Genomic DNA, 9,412 nt, shown 5'->3' on the forward strand with positions numbered 1-9,412 from the left:
AGCGAAGGCGAGCAGGGAGCCGCGGTCATTGGAGAGGGAGCCCCTCCGCCTACCGGACGCCAGGCTAACCCCTTGGCGGAGGGGACACGCCCCTCTGCAGGTGCGGCCGAGAGCCTCGGGGCGGGGCGAGGCGGGGCGAGGCGGCGTCCCCAGGAAAGTGCCCCAGGCCCGGGGGACTGCGGGGAGGGCTGTGCCTTCTGGCCCGCGGGCCCCTAGCTCCTCCCCGACGGCGCCGGGCGGCACAGGGACCTGGGCAGGGAGGAGAGTCCGCACGGAAGTCGGCTAAGCGCTGGGCGGCTTCGCAGCCCCTCTCGGGTTCCCTCCGAGCCCCGCGGGCCCGGCGCCCAGCACCGCCACCAGCATGCGGGTGAGTCCGCTCCGAGGCCGCGCCCACCCGGACGGGTCCGAGCCGAGGCCCCTCCGGCCGGCCCTGGCCCCTCACCTGGAGGGTGCCTGGGGCGGCCGCGGGTGGGGTCTGTCCAGCCCAGGCCGCGGGGAGGCCGGCGGGCTGGGATTGGGGCGGGGCAGAGGAGGGCGGCCCTTCGAGAGTGAAGGGCTTACACGGGGAGGGCGAGTCCACCCCCTGGGCCCCCGAGCCGGGGTTCTTGGGTCCCTCCGGCCCGGCTCTCAGAGTGGGCGGGGAAGGCATATCCAGCCCTGGGCCCTGAGCCAGGGGGCAGAGCCCAGACCTGCCGCTGTGCCCTGAGGGGAGGGGGCTGTGGTCTCTAGGGTGGGCTGACCTGGGGTTGGGGAGGCCCAGGGTGGCCAGCTGGGCCCTTGGCTCCCTGGGGGTTCTGCCTAGGCAGGGGTGGGAGCCCGCCGGGGGTACTGCATTCTGATTCTGGGGGCAGAGAAGGGCCAGCTCTGGAGCCCCGGCTGCTAAGGCTGGCATGTGGGCATACGCGGGCCTGACCCCGAGCTCCCCTGGCTGCCCCTTCCTCCCATGCCAGCCGTGTGCTGGGGTGGAAGGGAGGCGGGGCTGGCAAGGGTGGGTGGGGAGGAAGCCCCTGGTTTGACTGAGGCAAGAGAATCAACCCTTGGAAAAAGACTGATGCCCACAGCGGAGAACTCTGTGGCCCCAGCTGGATCTGAGTGCACCCTTCCCCTGTTCCAGCCGCTTCCATGGCTCCCTGCTGCCCGAAGCTGAGGTCCCGGCTCCCCAGCTGCTGAGAGGCCCTCTGTGGTCCGGCTTCTGCTAACCCCAGTCTCACCTCCCGGGAGCTCCCTTCTTTTGCCCTTTATGCGTCTGCAGAGCTGAAGGGCTGAGCACTGAGTCCCTGGGAGGTAGCACCGAGCCCCTGGACACCAGTGGTCCGCTGCCCCTCAGGGCCTGTCCACACCACAAGGGCAAGCTCCCCTGCCAAGTAGGCACCTGCTCTCTGGGCCCGTGTCCACTTACACTGTGCACTCCCCGTGAGGGCTGCACACAGAGCAAGCTGTGTCTGGGGGTGGATGACGGACACGTGAGACAGAGGGATGGCAGAGGGGAGGGGGAGGCAGATGACAGGACTCAGAAGATGAGGAAGAGGAGGAAGCAGGGGCTTCCCCGGCGGGGTCCAGTGGCCAGGACGCCTTGCTTCCACTGCAGGGGGTGCGGGTTCGACCCACATGCGAGGGGGAACGGCCAGGGGAAGGGGGCTGGGAGGGGAAGATGAGGAAGCAGAGCCAGAAGGTGGGGCATCCGCTGGGCGGGTGGGGTCGGAGGCTGGGCGAGCGAGGGCGGGCCTCTCCTTGTTCATGCTGGGCAGCGCGGCAGGCCTGTGGTGTGACCCCTGGCGTGAGAGACGGGCCGTGGAGAGTGAGGGAGGCCCACGTGCGCCGCGTGCAGCTGGGGTGATGTCACACGGGTGCTCCCCGTAGCCCGCAGGGCCGGGGCTGCTGGGAGCTGGGTGGCAGTCGCATTCGCCCCTCCGATGACCTGGAGGCTGGCCTGGGAAGGGACAGACAGGGGCGGACTCGCCCAGCTCTGGCTCCCAAGGCTGGGAAGGTCTCCCGGGAGCTGCAGCGTCTTAAGAAGTTTCCTCTTGCGGAGCCAGCGGGTGAGCCCGCTGGGACTCCAGTCTGTACCAAGCCCTGTGTGCATGGCCTGCAGGGGTGGGGGCTGGAAGGCCGAAGGGAGGACAACAGAGAGCCGAGTGCCCAGAGCCCGCCCCCCGTCCAAGTGCAGGGACTTGCCGGGCGTCTGCACATGGCAGGGCTGGGATCCCCGAGGCCAAGAGTGCCAGGGTAGCCCCTGTAGGAACCCTGCAGGAGCAGGAGCCCTGGGGATTGGGAGCCTGCTGGGCACACGTGGCTTCCTGGAGGTGGGGTCTGATAGACAGGGACGCGGGGGCCGCAGACACCTCGCTTCGGGTGCACCAAGCAGTCTGGTTGGCTGGAGGTGGGGGTGACTTCAGGTGAACCTGGTTCCCGTCCGTGCAGGCCTCTTTCCCTGGAGGACAGGTGGACAGATGGACAGCCTGATGCTGGAGGCTGTGGCTGTGACCACGGCCCAGAGAGGGGCCTTGCATGTGCCAGCTGGCCTGGGGATGGGGCTGGTGAGCCCAGAGTGTACAGGAAGCTGACGCTCAGGACCTGGTCCCTTTGCGGCTGTGGGGTGTGGGGTGGCTAGACCAGGGCTGGGCAGCGGGGACTCAGGCCTGGCCGCTCCTGTGACCGCTCGCCCATTGCCCAGGGGGGACCAGGGCAACCCTGAGGGGTGCATGTACCTTTGCCCTCGGTGGGGGGTGTCTCCCTGTCTAGTGGCCCGAATCAGTGGTGGGGGTCAGTGCCTGTAGGACACCTCTGGTCCGGATCACACACCATCCTCCAGGGAAGGTTGAGTTCCCCTTTTCCAAGAGGCTCTGGGTAATGTCCCAAAGCTGTGTGATGTCTCTGGGGAGGGAGGGGTGTCTGGGACCCCAGAGCTGCACCAAGTCCAGCAGCCTCATTTCTGGGGCCGCCTGAGGGCCAGCCCCCGGCTGCTGTCTTGGCGGGTCCCTCGTAGGCAGTCTTCCCCGGGCTCCCTCCCGCCGTCTGGATCCCAGAGTCCTGCCAGCGTGGCTTCCCTGTGCCGTCCCTCCCCGCCCCGGGGTCCCCTGCCTGTTCTTCAGCCTCAGGCCGGTGCTCGTGTGAGGGCGTCTCTCCTTTCCGCCTTTGTGGGACTGTCCACCAGGGACCCTCGAAGGGTCCTCCTGCAGGAGGTCCCGGGCCTGGGGAGAGATGGGGCGAGCTCTCATCTTGGGTCTGAAGTCAAGCACGTGAGGACCCATTTCACTTACGAATTTGTCCAACATGACACTTAGCCCCTAAGGCGGGCAAGTCACAGAACCGGCTACTGGTGACACAAATGTCCCTGGTCCCCATCTACTTGAGACTTTACTCTCTTCCCCGAGACAGAGGCTCCTCAGCCCAGGGCAACCCCCTCCCTGCAAATCTGTCTGAGAACTGAGAATGGCAGCTTTCTCCTCCGGCCCCAAACCTGAGTGCAGATCTGAGGGCTGAGGGTAGCGGTGGGGGGTGGGGTTAGGAGGAGGCGGGGCTGCCAGAGGAGGGGTGACCACTCTCCAGGAAAGTGGGGGCAGTGGGCCTGGCGAGCCCCGCGACCAACAGCGGCAGGATCTCAGTGCCCAGAGTGGGGCTGCGCCGTGGCACTGGGCCACGAAGACGATGTCTGCACTATCCCCGTCTCACTGTGACCTTAGCGTCTGATGCCCTAGAGCCTGCTGTTCTGTGGTTGCATTTGATGCATTTCTTTTTGATTGAGACAATCAAAAGCTTTTGTGACTGAGACAGAGGGGAGAGAGAGGGGGCAGACCCAGGCCTGGTCCTGGACCCAACAGTTCCTGGTGTGTATGCGGGTGGGGGGTTGGAGTCGAGTTCCAGATTTAGCAAAACAAAATAAAAAACAGGACCTAGGAAATTGAATTTCACATAAACAATAATTATTTTTTTTGTATAAGTATGTCCCATGCAATAATTGGGACGCTCTTATACTAAAAAGTATCTGTTGTTTCTCTGAAATTCAAATGTGACTGGGTGGCCTGTATTTTAGCTGGCAGCCTGCAAGTGCACCTGGCTGGAGCAGTCCCGTAAGGCTTTCCTGAGGAGGCAGGAATGCAGCTGGGGAAGAGGAGGGGGAGCCGGGGTGGGGGGGGGGGGCGGGAAGCAGGGGCAAAGGCCCGGCAGTGGGCGGGCCGGAGAAAACCGGGTGGGGGAGGTGCAGTGGGGGACGGAAGGCTTGTGAGCCGGTAGGGGGCGGTAGTGAGTGGGTGGTGTGCGGGCATTGAGGGCCGTGGTGAGGTGGGTGGCACCCAAACCAGGGCAGGGCAGGGCGCTCCGACGGACGCGGCTCGCAGAGTGCTCCCCACACCCTTATCCCGGGGGTGCTGCAGGGTCCCTGTCCCTCTGGGGCCCCTGTGCTCCCTGGGGAGCCGCCATCTGGGACATCGGCTGGGGTCCCTCTCACCGAGCACCCAGGCTGGCCAGCCCTGTGCTGCGGCTACAGGGTGCTTCCTGCATGGCGTCAAGCCCCCCAAGGCTGGGGGGTGTGGGATCTTGCCTGAGGTCACGCAGCCTTGGTACCCGCTGGGCTCGGCTCCAAAGCCAGCATCTTCCCCTCACGGTGGCCGCAGGGCTCCCCCTGCATGACCTGCGTTGACTGTCGGCCCTGGGCCCCCACCTCCTGCATCTCCCACCCGCTTCAGCCCAGTGGCTCTTCCAGAGAAGGGGCCCTGGGTCACTTTGTCTCAAGCCCTCAGAGCCTGCTGTTTGCTCACTGGGAGTAAATGAAGCCTAAAGATCCCCCTCCACTCACCGCCCCCCGTCGCCAACCTGGATGCCAATCCCAGAACCCTCCACTCCACTTGTGCAGTTTTGACAGGTCTGTGAGTTTTCCTAAAGAGTCACAAAGACGGTGCAGGGTCCCCCGTGCCCCGTCGCCTGGGGCGCTGGTCAGAGCGAAGAGCCCGACACGGCCGCCTTGACTCACGTCACCGGCTTTTCCGTGCGTGTCCTCTCCGGTTCCCGGCTCGTGCGGGACCCCCACGGCATCATCGCCGCGTCTCCACGGCCCCTCCTGTCTGTGATGGTCCCTCCGTCCCTCCCAGTCCTTGGCCGCCTGCCTCTGGGGTCCGCTCACTCGGGCTCCGGTGAAAGTGCCTCTGACGTCTTCTGCTGAGATGGGACTAGGGGCTTTAGGGTGGGGATCCCGTACTATCGCATCACATCCTGTCAGAAGGTCCCCGACCTCTCAGTTACATCACCGTGACCTTGACCTTCATCACCTGGGCGGGGGGCGTCTGCCAGGTTTCTCCTCTGTAGGGTGACTCTTTTTCCCTTTCACGCTTTCTTCATTCGTCACTGAGTCCAGCCCACCCTCAACAGGGAGGATTCTGCACCACCCCCCAGAGACAGGAGCACAGAAGGGTGTGTGAGGTTTGTTAATGCTGCCGCAACAGTTAACAAAGAATCGGGGAGACTCGGGCTAGGCACCATCCGCTTCCTCCTTAAGGTTCTGCCCGCTGGTTTTCGTGTCCGTCATCTGTCCAGGACGTGCCTGCAGCAGTCGCTCCCGCACGGTTCTCGCTGGACTTACTTTTAGGAAACTCGGTACCGTGTCACATTGGTCTCCAACGCCCTGTGTGCAGTGGCGGCCCTCATGTTCCTATTGCGTGTGGTCATAGCACAGTGTTTTCTCCATCTGCCTACCGATGGGAATTTGGGTTATTTCCACAATTCTGATATGAAATATGCTGCTGTGAGCATCCTTGTCTGTCTCCAAAGGTGGCTGGCCCGGGGTGTAGTGTCTGGGATGGTCAACTTAGTTTCCCAAGTTCCTGCACCAATGTGTGAGCCACAGCAACACATGGGGATTCTGCTGAGTCACCCGGGCTTTTTTTTTTTTTTTTTTTTTTTTTTTGACGTATAGTTGATTTACAACATTATATTAGTTTCAGGTGATTTACAATATTATATTACATTCAGTATTTTTATAGATCACCCGGGCTTTTTAAAAAAATATATATTTATTTTTTAATTATTTCTTTTGGCCGCTCCGGGTCTTAGTTGCAGCAGATGGGATCTTCATTGCGGCATGTAGGATTTAGTTGCGGCACGCATGTGGGATCTAGTTCCCGGAGCAGGGATCGGACCCGGGCCCCCTGCACTGGGAGCGTGGAGTTTTAGCCACTGGACCACCAGGGAAGTCCCACCCAGGCTTTTTTTGGGGGGGCGGGGCGCACCAAGCGGCATTCGGGATCTCAGTTCCCCGACCAGGGATTGAACCTGGGCCACGGCTGTGAAAGCACTGCCTCCTAAACACTGGACAGCCAGGGAACTCCCACACCTGTGTTTTTAGAGCTGTCTGACTGTAAAATGTCTGCTACCAAATGGTGGAAGGTGGTGCCTCCTCGGTCACCTGGCCTGCGTTTTCCAGATGGTTCTCTAGCTCCATGTTTTCACCTTCTGAGTGCCCCTCTTTTGTGAAGTGCACATTTGCATCTCTGGCCCATTTTAAACTGGGCTGTCTGCCTTTTCTTATGAATTCTGGGAGCTCTTTGTATATGTTTCCAAACAAACCTCTGCTGGCCATTTGTGCTGTAGCCTCAGTGCATGCACTTAGCCCCACCCGGAACTACCCCTTTGGTGCCAGAGCACCCAGCCCAGGAGGTGCTTGTCTGCTGCAATGAGCCCCACCCTCGGTCTGCTCTTCACCCCCAGGGAGAAGAGAGCCTCCGGACCCTGGTGGGGACCGAAGGGGACAGCCTCCTGCTGATGGACCTCAACACCACTGAGGTGAGTCTCTGCTCGAATCTCTCCTGGGCTTGGTCCCACCTACTGCCCCATGCCCCGCACCTGGCCCGCCCTGGTCCCCAGCCCCATTCCCCGCACCTCCTTCTTCTAGACCGAGGCCTCTGAGCCATGGGACTATGTCCTTGTGGCTGATCGTTGCACCCAGAGAAACCCCAGGCAGGTCCAGCGGCAGCAGCAGTTCCTGGAAGAGCTCGAGAGGAAGGGCTTCTGCTACAAGGTGGGCGGGCTGAGGGCCTCGCCTGGGTGCAGGGGTCACGGGGACTGGGCGGCTCCCGGGGAGGTGTCTGGGGAGGTGGGCTGAGGCCTCGTGCAGGACTTGGAGGGGCCAGGCCAGTGGTTTTGCATGAAGGGGGAGGGTCCCAATGTGGAAGAGAGTGTCCCATGCTGCCCACCTCAGGCGAGGGAGGACCAGGAGAAGGTGTTCTTTGGGATCCGAGCTGACAACCGGGTCTTTGAGCGGTACCGCAGACTTCTCATGGAGCCCGAGGCTACCGCCCCCAGAGGGGAGCTGGCCAGGCCAACTTCCATCCCAGCCACCACCAGGTGAGAGGCTGGCCCAGAGTGGGGCCAGAAGGACCCCTGCCCACCCACATGCCGGTCCAGACAGGCAGCAAGGCTCCCAGGAGTGGGCCCAGGGAGGAGGGCCCAGGGGGCAAGGGTCTGGGAGTCGGTTTCCATGTCTGTAATATGGGAAAATGACAGTTCTCACCTCTTGGAGTGTTTGAAGGTTACATGTGGCTATGTCTCCTGGATGCAGAATAGAAACCAGCCTTAAAGGGTGGGCAGAATTTGGAGAGGCTGAGAGGGTCCTCCCAGCTGTCCCTCCTAGGCTCTGAGGTCATCTCCCTGGATTCACGTCCTGACTTCTTTCCTCCAGACCAAATGCCCCTCCCTGGACATCTATCCCCAGCTTCCCAGGCACCCAACACCTCCTCTCTCTCCAAGCGCCTGCTGCTCCCCACCCCGAGCCTCTAGGCCTCCAAGCCAGCCCACCTGCCCTCCCCACAGCCCTCCTCTACCATCTTCCTGGTCCCAGCCCCGGCCCCCTGAACCCATCTGGGGTCCGATCAGGGAGACTAGCGAAGAATACTCCTGGAATTTGGATACGAGGCAGTGGAGGGGGGCTTCCTGTGAACACAGAAGGACTGGCCGGTCTTGGGAGGACACATGAATAGAGGCATCTTGATGGGGCCTGAGAGGAGCAGGCTGTGGGGAGTGCCCTGGGACACTCAGGAGGCCGTGTCTCATAGGAGGATGTTCCAGAGGAGCAGGACTGTATAGTCAGATGCCCGAATGTGCCACTTCCTGGCTGTGTGGCCTTGACCAAATTACTCACCCTCTCTGAGCTTCAGTCGCCCCATAGGCAAAGTGGCTCACAGGGGTGCAAAGAGGATTCATGCACATAAAGAGTGTGCTCTCGACGTGTGGGGGCTCCAGGTGGGACGGGTGATTGGAGGTCTGGGAGGGATCTGGGAGAGACTATTGCAGGGCTGAGCATCGGGGCCCTGGGAAGAGAGAGACCACCCTGAGGGAGGCCCACCTTGGAACCATGGCACAGCTAGACCCTGGGAGGATTTAAGGAGGTGGGCTCCCAGATGAGTCCTGGATTCTGGGCTCTGGTCAGGTGGTCAGGGCAGGTGGTCTGGGGGCTCTGCTAGGACACAGAGGGGCCTGGGACCTGGCCAGATAGAGGGCCATAGTGAGCCAGCTCTTGTGTTCCAGAATCCGAATTGTCCACTTTGTGCTGAACAGCAAGATGGCAGCTGGTGGTAAGGACTGGATGGGCAGGGGGCCTGTGCAGCAGCCCACCAGGAGGGGCAGCCACACGGGGAGAACGGGGCAGGGTCCTCCCTCACCCCTCACTCCCTTCTGACCCGAGAACCCCTGTGACCACCAGACACGCTCCAGGATTTGGTGAAGGATGGGGTCTTTGAGGCCGGGTTTCCCCTACACAAGGTGAGGGGTGGGCCGGCTGGGGGAGGACCTGAGGGCAGGACCTGAGGCAAGAAGCTCTCACTGTCTGTCGCCTGTGCTCAGGGGGAGGAAGACCTAAAGAAGAAATGGGCCCGGTGGAGAAACATGTTCCAAGAGCAGCCAATTGGTGACATCAGGTACTGCTGCCCCCCGCGGACACACCCGCGCCCCCGCAGGAAGGCTGCGCCCCCCGCGGTTACACCCACGCCTCCAGCAAACTGCTGTGCGGGCTCCCATTTAGACACACATTTAGATGCCCTCAGTACAGATGCTCCTTGCCCGCCCCCGCATGTGGCATGCCCCACCCCGGCGTTGGCGCTGGACAGCCACCCCTGGTGGGAGTGGCCCTGACGGGGCGGCTGTGCCCCTAGGAACTACTTCGGTGAGAAGGTGGCCCTGTACTTCGCCTGGCTCGGCTGGTACACCTACATGCTGGTGCCCGCCGCGGTGGTGGGCCTCATCATCTTCCTGAGCGGGTTTGCCCTTTTCGAAGCCAGCCAGATCAGGTGGGGCGGAGTCAGGCAAGGGACGGGACTGGGCGGGGTCAGGGAAGGGGCGGGGTCAGGGAAGGGGCAGGACCGGGGTGGGGGAGGTCATGGAAGGGGCGGGGTTAGGGCGGGGTCGTGAAAGGGAGGGATTGAGGGTG

The 9,412-nt window shown here is 62.5% G+C and overlaps 1 protein-coding gene across 1 annotated transcript in view; it reads left to right on the forward strand.

Moving 5' to 3' along the window:
* Positions 1-251: 251 nt before the first annotated feature.
* ANO9 (anoctamin 9) overlaps positions 252-9,412 on the forward strand; it is a 20,821-nt gene continuing 11,660 nt past the window's right edge. The window contains exons 1-8 of the mRNA XM_028479764.2: positions 252-367; positions 6,700-6,774; positions 6,884-7,009; positions 7,190-7,335; positions 8,497-8,561; positions 8,690-8,748; positions 8,830-8,903; positions 9,138-9,272. Coding sequence (XP_028335565.1) covers positions 362-367; positions 6,700-6,774; positions 6,884-7,009; positions 7,190-7,335; positions 8,497-8,561; positions 8,690-8,748; positions 8,830-8,903; positions 9,138-9,272 — 686 coding nt within the window. The 5' untranslated portion in view covers positions 252-361. The remainder of the gene's footprint in view (positions 368-6,699; positions 6,775-6,883; positions 7,010-7,189; positions 7,336-8,496; positions 8,562-8,689; positions 8,749-8,829; positions 8,904-9,137; positions 9,273-9,412) is intronic.

This window comes from Physeter macrocephalus, chromosome 18, assembly GCF_002837175.3.
Source record: "Physeter macrocephalus isolate SW-GA chromosome 18, ASM283717v5, whole genome shotgun sequence".
Taxonomy (NCBI): domain Eukaryota; kingdom Metazoa; phylum Chordata; class Mammalia; order Artiodactyla; family Physeteridae; genus Physeter; species Physeter macrocephalus.